Source organism: Nomascus leucogenys, chromosome 18 (assembly GCF_006542625.1).
Source record: "Nomascus leucogenys isolate Asia chromosome 18, Asia_NLE_v1, whole genome shotgun sequence".
In the NCBI taxonomy this organism is placed as follows: Eukaryota; Metazoa; Chordata; class Mammalia; order Primates; family Hylobatidae; genus Nomascus; species Nomascus leucogenys.
In genome coordinates, this window is record NC_044398.1 from 69,353,079 (window position 1) to 69,367,682 (window position 14,604).

The following is a 14,604-nucleotide window of genomic DNA, read 5'->3' on the forward strand; positions in this document are numbered from 1 at the left end:
AGTTAAACCTCTTTCTTTTGTAAATTGCCCAGTCTGGGATATGTCTTTGTCAGCACCATGAGAACAGACTAATACAGTGACCTTCAAAGATATTTACTTTTCTGAAATTTAAACTGTTTGCTCACATCTTATTAATATTTTAAGAATTAAGAAACTCAATGGCAAAAAAACAAATAACCTGATTTTAAAATGGGCAAAAAACCTGAATAGGTCTTTCTCAAAACAATGGCCCGACACAGTGGCTTACATCTGTAATCCCAGCACCTTAGGAGGCTGAGGTAGCAGGATAGCTTAAGTCCAGGAGTTTGAAACCAGCTTGGGCAACGTCGTGAGAGACCTTCTCCACAAAAAAATTAAAATCAAAACAAGACCTACAAAAAAAGGTCAACAGGTATATGAAAAATTGCTCAACATCACTAATCTTAAGTGAAATGCAAATTAAAACCACGATGAGATATCACCTGACACCTATAATAATGTTTTTTTTTAAAGGTAACAAATGTTGGTGAAGACGTGGAGAAAAGGAAGCCTTTTTACACTGTTGGTGGGAATGTAAACTAGTACAGTCACTATGGAAAACAGTATGAAGGTTCTTCAAAAAATTAAGGATAAAACTACCATATGATCCAGCAATTCTATTTCTGGGTATATATCCAAAGAAAATGAAATCAGTATGTCAAAGAGATACCTGCACTCCCATGTTTGGTGCAGCATTAATCACAATAGCCAAAATATGGAATCAACCTAAGGGTCTAACAACAGATGAATAAAGAAAATGTTAACACACACACACACACACACACACACACACACACACACACACACTAGAATCCTACTCAGGCTTAAAAAGGGGATATCCTTCCATTTATGACAATATGGATGTTCCTAGAATACATTATGCTTAGTGAAATAAGCCAGGCAAGAAAGATAAATACCATGTGATCTCACACATATGTGGAATCTAAAAACAAAATCAAACTTATAGAAGCAGAGAGTAGAATGGTGGTTCCCAGGGACTGGAGCAGGGCTCCGGGGGAGAATGGGAGGATGTGGAATGGGAGATGTTGGTGAAAGGGTACAAAGTTTCAGTTAGAAGGAGAAACAATTTCAAGAGATCTATTGTACAGGCTGGTGACTATAATTAATAATCAAGCATAGTATACCTGAAAATTGCCGAGAGTAGATATTAAATGTGCTCATCACAAAAAATGACAAATTGTTAGGTGATGGACCTGTTAATTGCTTGATTTAATCATTCCACAATGTATACATATATCAAAATATTACCTTGTATATAATAAATGCATATAATGTTATTTGTTGATGAAAAATAAATTTAAAACAAGAATTAGAGCCTGGCCCCATCTTTGACCAAAAAAAAAAAAATCTTTCAACCAAAAATCCTTAATTTTTGGCTCATGTGTGCTCATATCACTTGTGGAGGACAGGCACTGATGATAAAGCAGATGGGACTGAAGTTTATGCAACATAAGCAAAAAATAATCTGGTCTAAAATGGAATCTCTTTATTTGTCATGAGAAAACAATTTAGGCTTCATTAGAGAAAATACATGATGCCAATGAATGCCTTCCTGTTAGTTATATGATGGCACAAAGACTGTCTCTGTTAGAAATGATACACCAAAATTTTCCAAGTTAAATAATTAAAAAAATGTTTAGCACATATGTGTAGACATATTCACTAAGCATATTAGGTTATTTTGTTTAATAAAAACCAATACAATAGAGAGACTTTTCTAGGACTGCTGATGTCCCAAATTATCACTAGAAGGTTTGAGTACAAAGCTGAGAGTCTGACTTCCATGGAGGGAAGAAGGATGGCGAAAGAGTTGCGTACATGGGCAGGGATTCACAAGTGCTCTCATTTTGTGTTCTAGGAACAGGATCTTCCTTCACAGTTTATCTTATTGGCAGGCTCGTTCTTAATGCCAGTGGCCCCGCCCTTTTGGTTTTTCTCCAGAATGGGCTCCTGGGAAAAAGGTTTATGATCAACTAGTACAGCAATTTTAAAGGTCTGCATGTGGTGAAAAGATTCAATAGATTAAAAGGAAGCCCTTGATCAAACAGAGAGGAGAGCAATGTGTTTTATGAATGCCTACCAGGTGCCAGACACGGTGTTCTACCAACATGCTGAATTTCATCCTGACAACTCTGCGTTAAATGGATGCTCATATTCCCATTCTAACATAAGGAACTAGGCCCTGACAACTTAAGTTACTCATCAGCAGTCATGCCCTTGACAAGTTGACAGAGCTCAGTGGTTTCCAAATGCCACTCTAAGATCTGGTACTTGCCCAACAGAATGCTCACTGGTCCTTGTCAAAGTCAGAGTGTCTATGGACCATGCAGTGAGATTTTTTAAAAAAAATCTTACATATTCCTTTGGAAAATTCTTTTATTCTGAGATTATGCTTTCTTTTTCACTGAAGTGAAAATATCTTTAAAAAATAAAATTAATATATATTGATGGGTAATTCCTTGTTAATGTTCTTTACCTGGCAAAATAAGGCATTAGTAACCCTGGGTCAGTGTCCCAGAAATTTTACTGGGTCATAAAATCCCAAGGCATAGAAATGTTCAGTGCAGCTGGATTTGAGCCCAGGCCTTCAAATGCTGTTTTGTTTTTACCATGCTGCTTTCTGTATGCTCAAATGGATTTAGACTATTCTGAAGGCACACAGAAGTAAATGTTTTAGACTCTAGAACAGCACCGTCCAACAGAATATTTCTGCAACATTCTATTTCTGCAACAGAATATTCTGCAAGACTCTTTCTTGGTGCTGTCTAATATGCTATCCACTAGCTAAACACACACGCACACACACACACACACACACACACACACACACACACCAATCCACAAAAACAAAACTGATCTTGGTGGTTATAACAAATTCAATTTGAAGTTCTGTAAGTACCAAAGAAAAAATGAATTTTGAAAGATGGAAATATGAGATCTGCATGTGGCTTTGTTCTCCCTTGGGAGTGAAACAATGAGTTAAAACATTTTGGACTTGGGGTCATTCATGACATTTATTGGGAGACAATGTCATTTACTGAACTGGTGAAATGATTTCTTGTCACATCACAACTTTCCACATTTGTTGAGGGGTGAGCAGTTATTCTTTTTCTTTCTGCTTTTAAGTTCCCTGTGTCTAAAGAGAGGGTTGCAGGAATTGACACATTATATATGTTTAGATACAACTTTCCAGTATTCAATGTCAGCAAATTTTTCTTGACCCAAGTTTAGGAAAAACCATAAAGTCTCAAGGCAATTAACCGTAGGTGGACACAAAGCCTGGGAGATGCTGCAGTAGGCAGATGGAATAATTGGGGATGTTTCCTCTGTGAACCTGGTGTGAATCATACCACAAATTACCAGGAATCTGAGAGCAAAGCCCAGTGGTTGATATTCCTTACTTGGTTTTCTGAAGAAAAACCATGTGTCTGCTTGATGCTTTCTGTTTATTTATAGAAGCACATCTTTAGATGATTCATATTGCAAGGGCTTAGACAGAATGATTTAGTGATACTCCCTGGAGTATCTTATCTCAAGAAACACATCACATAAATGTTCCAGCAGTGTGACTGTTTTTCCTTATATAGCTCAGAAAACAGTAAAGGAGACATTGAGAACAATTCATTAAGAAGCGAAGACTGACAAGCAAAAGTAAATATTTAAAGTGATTGATGTATAAGTGAAAACAAGTATTTATATAGGAATCTCAGTGTTGGCTGGAAACATCTCCTTTTGTATCAAAAATTTTTAAAAATTAAATAAAGACAAGAATGCATGCTCCAAACAATTTTTTTGTCTTACTTTCATGGATCTATGGTGTCTTCAAATGATACTCTGGCATGGAGTAGGTGCTACTGTTATTTTCCAAATGAGTAGAACAGTGACACTCATTCAAAAATGCACATCAATTAATACACATCTTTATTTAGAATGTGGTGGAAAACACGTATTGGTTATCTCCAATAGAAGTCAACTTTCTTCTTCTTCCCAGCCTGTCACCATATTCCCCACTGTCAAGACTTAAAGTTCAGGCCGTGCATAGTGGCTCTTGCCTGTAATTTCAGCACTTTGGGAGGCCAAAGCAGGAGTATTGCTTGAGCTCAGGAATTCGAGACCAACCTGGGCAACATAGCAAGACCTCATTTCTGCTAAAAATTTAAAAAAATTAGCTGGGTGTGGTGGCATACCCCTGTGCTTGGGCTACTAGGGAGACTGAGGTGGGAGGATCACTTGAGCCCAAGAGCTCAAGGCTGCAGTGAGCTGTGATTACACTGCTGCACTCCAGCCTGGGCAATAATAGAGTGAGACTCTGTCTCAAAAAAAATAAAAAGATTTAAAGTTCAAAATATTTCTATTTTACAATACACTGGAGCATGATTTTGATTTTAGTCTTCTTTAATATACAGAGGGAAGAGGGTTGAGATAAAGTGAGAGTACACTAGTGTACCTCTAGGTACAATATCCACAATTGGGTGAACCAGTATCTCTCCTGTAATGGCCATTTGCCCCTTGGAATTTCAAGAGGCAGGAAGAATCAGTAATTTTCAAATATGGGTCCTTCATCTAGGGGCCATGTTGCATTGAGAGCACTATCCAGGTTACTGGACTAGCTTTTTTCTTTCAAAATGGTCTTCAAACTTTCCTTATTTTAGTTTATTTCACACATAATGTGCTCTTGGAGATTGCATTCTTTTGGTATGCACTGAAAGATAGGCTAATATTCCTTGACTGAGGCCAATTCCAAGTTTACTTTCTTCTGGCAAGAATTCACTGTCTCATAGGATTGTGGAATAATTGCTCTTGTTATTAAACTACCTCTTCTCCCTGCATTTTTTTTAAAGAAAGTAGATATTATTCTTTGAAATGTATTAAATCTGATGTATAAGCATAATTATATAATCATTATTTATAAGTTTAAATAATTAACCTTCACACTTTCTCTTATATACAGGAGTGAGAAAAACTCACATGATTTTTTAGAGTTTTTTTTTTTTCACATTTAAAAGATTTAAAAGTGAGTTCAGTCTGTAATCCCAGCATTTTGGGAGGCCAAGGTGGGAGGATCACTTGAGGTCAGGAGTTCGAGACCAGCCTGGCCAACATGGTGAAACCCCATCTCTACTAAAAGTAAAAAAAAAAATTAGCCAGGCACGGTGGCAGGCACCTGTAATCCCAGCTACTTGGGAGGCTGAGGCAGGAGAATCGCTTGAACCTGGGAGGCCGAGGATGCAGTGAGCTGAGATTGTGCCACTGCACTCCAACCCGAGCGACAGAGTGAGACTCTATCTCAAAACAAACAAACAAAAAAAGTGAGGGCAAATACTGAGGAACATAGTGGGTATAAAGGCAATCTAGAAAATAAAATGGTATGCTAAATATTAGCACAAAGTCCTAGAGTCGAATTGCAGCAGCCTTGTCATAGAAACAATGAATTACGTATATGTTTGGTCAGTTTTCACTTCTTTTTCCCTCTGCTTTAACAACTTTTTATGACTAACACTTATCTCTCCATCTCTCCTAAGACTTCAGTATATATCTATTACTTTGGCCGTAATAACCAAGATATATTACTACATACAACTCAATTAATTCATTATTTTAAAGGTTAGAGCACTGGCAATGATACTTAGAGGTGCTGACACCATCTCACTGTAGTAGCGCATTAAAATCAACGCTTTATTTTTACCCTGTGGCATTAAAAACATTACCATTTAAAATGTCTAAACATCAGGATTTCATTTTTATGATTTTTTGAAAGCATGAGATTAGGAATATAAAATGCCTATTCAGCTAATATTTTAAATCCCCCAGTTCAAGGATTGAAGAAACATGTTTAGCTAATTTATAAGACTTATTTTACAATTCATGAAACTCCTATTTTTTTAAATCAGAAATAAAACGACCTAAGTGATTGAATAAACGGCACCAAATAAAGCAGAATTTTTAAACAAAAAGATAGCAAAAAGGTATTCTAGTAGCAGATGACCTTAGCATATTTTGCCAATAAACTTCTTGAGATTTAATAGCTAGTATTAATGTCTGCATCAACACCCCGAATAATACTAGTAACAGTGGCCAGCACACAGCAATGGAAGAAAAAGCCTGGTCTATCTAGATCACTACCAGAATAATATCACATTTTATAAAAAAAGATTTTGGCTACCTGGGATCCTAACGGAATTAAGAAAAAGATAAATTCTCTACTCTAGAGCACATCAGATACTTCACAGCTTTGAAACTGTTATTTTTTTAACTCCTAACAAAATTCTCTCACATAGTCTCACATAGAAATCTGATTTATCTCTAATCTTTTTTTTTTTTCTCTTGAGGCAGGGTCTCACTCTGTCATCCAGGCTGGAGCGCAGTGGCTCAATCGTGGCTCACTACAACCTCAACATCCTGCGTTCAAGTGATCCTCCTGCTTCAGCCTCCCAAGTAGCTGAGACTACAGGCGCCCGCCACCATGCCCAGCAAATTTTTGTATTTTTTGTATAGACAGGGTTTCACCATGTTGCCCAAGTTGGTCTCAAACTCCTCAGCTCAAGCCATCTGCCTGCCTCGGCCTCCCAAAGTGCCAGGATTACAGATGTGAGCCACCACGCCTAGCCTGATTTAGCTCTAATTCTTAAGGTATGAATAAACACCTAATCCAAATATTTTCAAACTTTCTCAGTACATGGTGCCCTTAATATCTCAATTTTTTAATAACAGCAACACATTGGCCAAAATAAATAACTAATAGTTCCAATTATTAAATAGTTAAGTCCAAATAATTTAATAAGGTTTTGTTCTAACTATTTAGCACCCACTGAGCACTATGTCAATTTCTCATTTTGGAGTGAGATTGGACATTGCCTCCCTTATTTTTTGTTGCACATTGATTTCTGCTCAGCACTTGATTTTTATCCAGCAATTGCTAAAAACCCAATTTTGCAAAGATATGATGTCACAGAAAGGAATATCATGGACTTAATTGGAAACTGGGAACTATTTCAAGCTATTAGCTTTCCAGGTGGTTGACAGATGTTTTTGTGTTTTTCTTGAAAGTTTAAAATAATGCTTGCACCCATGTACACTCCCTCTGCTGCCTCAGGACACATTCTGAGAACTCTGGCCCTAGTCCCATCACTCCTACACCACAGGGTGAGGGGTGAGGATACTTCCCCAGTTGGGAAAAACCCAGAACTGGGGAAGAGATGATTTGGCCATGGTAGCTTTCTTTGTGTGGTTAATGGAAGAAGGCTTTCAAGATAGCAAATTGATATGCTTTTGAAATGTTCATTAGTGTAATATTATCTTGCAATGTAGCTAAGAGATGACTACAAACTTTTCATGTAGATCCAGTGAGAATTAGAACCTTTGTAACGCAACATGTCTTTTTATTTATATTCTTCCTAGTAAGACCAGGGGAGATTAATAATCTGGAATAAAAGATACAAATTGACATAAAGGGAATTCTTCTTCCTTTTTCAAACTCAGGACTGGAAGCAATACTACTCTTATACTTAGCAGGCAAAAGAAGTAGAGAGGAGTGGCTATGACTGAAAACACATATTAGAGGCCCAAGAAGTGGTGAGGGACTTGTTAATTGCTAAAGAAAGGACAGTAGTTTGAGATGGGAGGTAGGGAGAGTATTACCTACTAGCTGAGAAAATGCCCCAATGGGGCACCCCGAAGGCCTGATCAATGAGGTCTGAGATATCTGTATAGTGCCTGGGGATAACTTAGCTAGATTCCTAAGTATGCGCCAGCTTTTTATGGTATATGAAGTCTACTCACTTCCTCCTTACTGGCCCTCTGAATGCATTCACCCCACCCCATACTCTGTGTGTAGAAGCAATGTATATGAATGTGAGTGAAGAGGCAATTGGATCACCTTTGCATTCTATGTGTTGGTGTTAATTCAACAGAGGATGGGGAATAGAGGACTAGTTTTCCAGGTGAATTGAGTATTTCTTAAAACTTAAGTAGTTTGACAGGTAACTTACACTCAATAAATTCATAGTTTTGTGACTTAATTCTACTTATCTTGTCACTGCTAATTCTCCTCTTAATCTTTGCAATGTATCATATCTTTGTGTGTTTGCAAATGCAGATACTATATTACTGGATGATGTGAAACAATAGAAGTGATTGTTATTCAGATGCTGAAATATTAAGATGACAAACATATTGTCTATTTACGCTGTAATTTTCTTCATGTTACTTCATGACATCACTTGGGCAACCTTTTGTTATCTAGTTGTTTCTACTGTTTTAAAAAATTTTTACTATTAATGGTAATTCAAGGTTATTTTCATGTATTTATTTATTAGACTCACGCTAATACTTAACATTTTTCTTTTCCTTACTTTTCTTAAGAATTAAGTTGCTACTGCATCATCTATATTTAACAAATTGTGTGATGGTCTCTGAGCAGAAGTGGTCAGGAACTTCTCTTCTGCCGTATATGAGCTAATTTTTTTGATTCTGAATTTAGCCTAGTGCTATACACTTGTATACATTCTCTAAGAGTTGGCTGCATATTTACTTTGTACCTCCTTGAGCTTTTATTTTATTCTTAATCAAATTTTCATACTGCTATGTATTTCATTGGTTTAATGAATTTGGTCAACAACTACTTCTGTTTCTTAGCAGTTTTTGCTGTAGCACTATAAAGAACTTTGTTTACAATGGCATTATCCAAATTATGTGCTCCTAGAAATAATCAAAATGCTTGCTTTTTTTTCAAAAGATTAAGCTCATTGGACTTTGGCTTTCTAATCTGTAAAATAGCATAACAATGTCCCCATCAAAAGGACTGTGAGTATATCAAATTAAATAGCTGGTGTGAAAATACTTGGGAAACTTGATGATATACACACATCATGTATGTTACGATTATTATTACTACCATCTTTATCTGTTTTGTTTTTCAGCTATTTCATTGGTTTCTATTTATAGAGGATAAGATGACGATATCCTCTCTCCTAGGAAGGGATTATTTTCCTCCTTCTCACTTTCCCAGTATAGTAAATAGTTGTATTTAAACTTAAAGAGTATTTAAAGGTTTTCCAAAACAGCTCAATTAAATAGATAACCACAAACCTTCATTTTAAATACCCTTCATTAGGTACCTACCCTCATTAGGTACTGCTTGTGTTTGAAATTTCTAAGAAAATTTCTCAACAGGAAAGCTTAACTAGAACAACTAATAAGAAATCATCAAGTAATTAAATATATCATAACATCATTCTCTATAAAGCACAGTTGAATTATAGACATCCGACAGTCTTCATAGCATTATTGTGAACTAGGTAAGGTAAGAAAATTAAAGTTTACACATGACCATATGAGAATTCAAATTAAGAGAAGGCATAGTCCTTTATGGTGGAAGATATGTGTAGTGTCAGATTAAATGTTGAAATAGTTATTTATTCTATTTACTTTTCTTTCCACAGAAACTTAATCTCCTTGGTAGAAAGAATGCTTTCTAGTAGTTGGTGTCAAAGGAATATCTTACTGCTCCAATGTAGATATCCAAGGAGAATGGAAAAGCTAAACATGTCAACACATTACTTTTCAGCAACATATAGTATTGACTCATGGTCTGATTAAACTCGTCATTCCTATCTGAGTCTGATCAGATAAAGAACTCTTGAGGCACGCAGCAAAATGAGGTATCCTTGCAAGTTTGATTTTGAAATAAAAGCATTTCATATTTAAATATGAAATGCTATAAGGTTTTCATAAAATATATGTATATATTTAATATTTACTAACTGGAGTAGAATGTATGAAAGAAATAATCTATCCCAAACTCAGCTTACTACAATTTAGAAAGGTAGAACACATAACTACATAAATGGACTCCACTAACTCACTGTGAGTTTTCCTCTTTCTTTTATCAATACCAAGGCTGACTCACCTTTGATGAAGTTGCATTAGATGACTTTCAATTCGGTCGTTCGCCTATTTAACATTGTTTATTGTTATCTATGCGGCTGCTCAGTATTCTACTCACCTCTACCCTCTTCCCTTTTTTGATCTGCATAATGGCTTTTTTAAGCCTTTCCCTTTCTTCTCAAGCTGCCCCATCCCTCTCTCCTCCGGCTATTGATAGCTGTACCTTCTACTTTTACATTCTTTCATTTGGAGATGGAGGAGTAAAATGTTTAGAGAACTCATGGCTAATATCTCTTAACATTTTACTCCTCCATCTCTAAATTTACATTTCCCTTTTTTTTTTACTCTTCTTCTCCTTCTCCTTCTTCTCTTCTCTCTTATTCTTCTTCTCCTTCTCCTTCTCCTCCTTCTCTTTTTTTTTTTTTTTTTTTCCAGACGCAGTCTTGTCTTCCTCTGTCACCCAGGCTGGACTGCGGTGGCATGATCGTAGCTCACTGCAACCCTGAACTCTCGGGCTCAACCAATCCTCCTACCTCAGTCAGTCTCCAGAGTAGCTGGGACTAAAGGCGTGTGCCACCATGTCCAGCTATTTTTTTGGATTTTTAGTAAGGACAAGGTCTCACTATGTTGCCAGGCAGGTCTTCTTTGTCTTTCCTAAAGAATACAGTTCTGGTATTTACTACTTTTCCAAGGATAGCCTCCTTACTTTGGCTCATGATCATGGTTTTGTCAGCAACTACAGCTCCATCTTTAAAGCCTTTTTCCCCTTGAATTTTTAGTCTCTTTCTATCTCCTGGAGCCTTCCCTCAGCTCAAGTATCCTGAATTCAAAAAAATTTCTCTTGAACCTAATTCTCTGTCAGGCAGCCTTAGTTCTTTCTTCCTACTCCACCCATCAGCCTTTTAAAGAGATGCCTGCATTTGCTCACATTTCCACTTTCTTTTTTTTTCTTTTTTCTTTTTTATTATTATACTTTAGGTTTTGGGGTACATGTGCACAATGTGCAGGTTTGTTACATATGTATCCATGTGCCATGTTGGTGTGCTGCACCCATTAACTCATCATTTAGCATTAGGTATATCTCCTAATGCTGTCCCTCCCCCCTCCCCCCACCCACAACAGTCCCCGGAGTGTGATGTTCCCCTTCCTGTGTCCATGAGTTCTCACTGTTCAATTCCCACCTATGAGTGAGAACATGCGGTGTTTGCTTTTTTGTCCTTGCAATAGTTTACTGAGAATGATGTTTTCCAGTTTTATCCATGTCCCTACAAAGGACATGAACTCATCATTTTTTATGGCTGCATAGTATTCCACGGTGTATATGTGCCACATTTTCTTAATCCAGTCTATCGCTGTTGGACATTTGGGTTGGTTCCAACTCTTTGCTATTGTGAATAGTGCCGCAATAAACATACGTGTGCATGTGTCTTTATAGCAGCATGATTTATAGTCCTTTGGGGATATACCCAGTAATGGGATGGCTGGGTCAAATGGTATAAGGCTACAGTAACCAAAACAGCATGGTACTGGTACCACAACAGAGATATAGATCAATGGAACAGAACAGAGCCCTCAGCAATGATGCCGCATATCTACAACTATCTGACTTGACAAACCTGACAAAAACAAGAAATGGGGAAAGGATTCCCTATTCAATAAATGGTGCTGGGAAAACTGGCTAGCCATATGTAGAAAGCTGAAACTGGATCCCTTCCTTACACCTTATACAAAAATTAATTCAAGATGGATTAAAGACTTAAATGTTAGACCTAAAACCATTAAAATCCTACAAGAAAACCTAGGCAACACCATTCAGGACATAGGCGTGGGCAAGGACTTCATGTCTAAAACACCAAAAGCAATGGCAACAAAAGCCAAAATTGACAAATGGGATCTAATTAAACTAAAGAGCTTCTGCACAGCAAAAGAAACTACCATCAGAGTCAACAGGCAACCTACAGAATGGGAGAAAATTTTTGCAACCTACTCATCTGACAAAGGGCTAATATCCAGAATCTACAATGAACTCAAACAAATTTACAAGAAAAAAACAAACAACCCCATCAAAAAGTGGGCGAAGGACATGAACAGACACTTCTCAAAAGAAGACATTTATGCAGCCAAAAAACACATGAAAAAATGCTCATCATCACTGGCCATCAGAGAAATGCAAATCAAAACCACAGTGAGATACCATCTCACACCAGTTAGAATGGCCATTATTAAAAAGTCAGGAAACAACAGGTGCTGGAGAGGATGTGGAGAAATAGGAACACTTTTACACTGTTGGTGGGACTGTAAACTAGTTCAACCATTGTGGAAGTCAGTGTGGCGATTCTTCAGGGATCTAGAGCTAGAAATACCATTTGACACATTTCCACTTTCAATTCACTCCTTAACCCAGGGGCTCATACTGCTATTACCTGAATAAGACGCTCCACTCAACTGTCATTCAAAAATCTAGTAATTATAGAAGGTAACTGTTCTATTTCTCCTGGTCCTCTGGACTGTTATTTCTGTTTGCTGTCCTGGTACTTTAACTGTTGTCTTGTTTCCCCTACCTTTATCATGTACAAGCCAATTCATCACCTGTTATCTGTCATGTTTTCTACTCTCTGCCCTTTGTTCCTCATGTCCACATCACCATGTACATGCTCATTCATGGCCAAAAATCAGCATTCTCTTTGATTCTCCTTCTCCACTGGCTGTCCCCCAACATACATACATACATCACACACACACACACACACACACACACACACACACACACACACACAAAATTCTATAAGCCTCTTGCATCTAAACCAGCTCTTTGCTCCACTGCCATCACTCCCTTGACTTAGGCCTTCATCCTATTTAGCCTGCCTTACTTCTGTGAATTTCGACATGAAATACTTCCCTGTAGTCACTTCACTATGCAATCATTCAATAATAGAGTAATCAAGATGCAATAAAAACAAGAATATGATAATGCCAAAACTCAGCTAAAAACCTCTGTGGCTCTCAGGTCCCATAGACTGTATTTGAAGTTTTCTTCTCTCTTGCCAGGTTTCGCTATTCACATCAAGCAGATTGTCATTCCTTAGTTCAGCCATAATTTTCCATGCCTCACATTTAGTAAATGTTTTTCCCTTAGCCCGGTATTTTCTGTATCTTCCCCTTGGGTGGAAAACTCTCCATCTCCTCTCTATGTTCCTGCAGTACATTGTAAATGCCTCAAGGATTGTGCTCACCATATTTTATTACAATGGTCTAAAATGCCAGACCTCACTGCTCCACAGATTGAGAGTTCTAAATACACCATATTTGCTCAAGAAGCATTCTCATTATGTGTGAATGAATAAATAAGTGTCATGAATTTCAAATCTAAGAAAGTGAGATAGAAATAATGTAAAAATAGGGCCACTAGGAATAGAAAGTTGTTTAGAGATGAAGAAGGGTAGACGTCAATAATACAACTGCTAAAATAGCAACCATAGTTTGTAAAAATGAGTGAAATATAATTTCATTTCTAGAACCCCATGTAGACCTATTGCAATACACTGATGCTCTGTTAGAATGGCAAGAATGGCACTAGACACTCAGGGGTCCCATACAGACTAGTTCTTATAAGATAAATTGCAGCCTGTTAAGAGTTTTTGAGATGGGTGTTACGAAAAGATGGTGAATGTTATTGGACAAATGTATAGACCAAGAGAGAAAGATGAAGATTGATTCTATACAGAGGCAGATGTGCCACGAATGATAGTACAGGTATTGAGTGAGAATAAAGACCTATGTAGAAAATCATGCACACTACCACAAGAATGAAATGCACTGAGAAAATGAGCTAGTGATGGTATAGGATATGCAAACCTGCTTGTCATTTTTTATTGTTTTTCAAGCTGTACTATGTCTTAAATGATATTCAAGTCTGTCTACTGTTTTCTGTGCTTGCCTCTAATGATCCGTAAATATTGGTTTAATTTTGGCAAAGTCCCACAAAGATTTCTTAAATGATCTGGCAAACCAGTGCTAACATCTGTACATACATCAATTGAAATATATTCAAAATGCTATACAGTCTATTATCATAGGACTTTTCAAATGGAGTTGAAAGCTTTTCAAAATATTAGAAAATATCCATGTAGTCAGGTAGCTAAAACTCAGGCTCTACATAAATATAAGCTAATGATTTAAGTGTTAGTTTCCATTAAAAATTTAATTCTCAGTTTTCCTATAAAGTATTTTCTGGGAAAATAAATACATGCGTGTGTGTGTGTGTGTGTGTGTGTGTGTGTGTATGTTAATCAAGATTGACAATGCACTCAAGTTAAATCTACCATTCATTTCTAGCTTGTATAATTTTATTCATATTCTTTCTATATTGGAGAAGAGTGATACAGTTGAACAAAAGCTTTCATTAGTTTTATTACATCATCAGCTCTAGATACAAATTTACTCGGTTTTCTCACTCTTTGCCTGCCCTTGTACTTACATATCGCTGGCAATGGAGGAGTTCCGGGACATAGACTTTGGAGAGAGGTCATAATCGCTGTCGGATCGATACAGGAAGGACTCCCGGCGTTGACTGTGGACAAAATTTGCTTGGAGAATTAGCCCAGATCCTGGGCTGGTCATGGGATCCAAGGGACTCCGTCCCGCAGATGTGCCATTGTCCACATCAAAACTGTGAAGGAA

At 37.1% G+C, this 14,604-nt stretch overlaps 1 protein-coding gene across 5 annotated transcripts in view; it reads right to left on the reverse strand.

Annotated features, from left to right (window-relative positions):
• PDE4D (phosphodiesterase 4D) overlaps positions 1-14,604 on the reverse strand; it is a 1,540,268-nt gene that overhangs the window by 237,741 nt on the left and 1,287,923 nt on the right. For all 5 annotated transcript variants that reach the window (XM_030797623.1, XM_003265960.3, XM_003265958.2 and 2 more), the window contains one exon: positions 14,402-14,593. In XM_030797623.1, the coding sequence (XP_030653483.1) occupies positions 14,402-14,593 (192 nt within the window). The remainder of the gene's footprint in view (positions 1-14,401; positions 14,594-14,604) is intronic.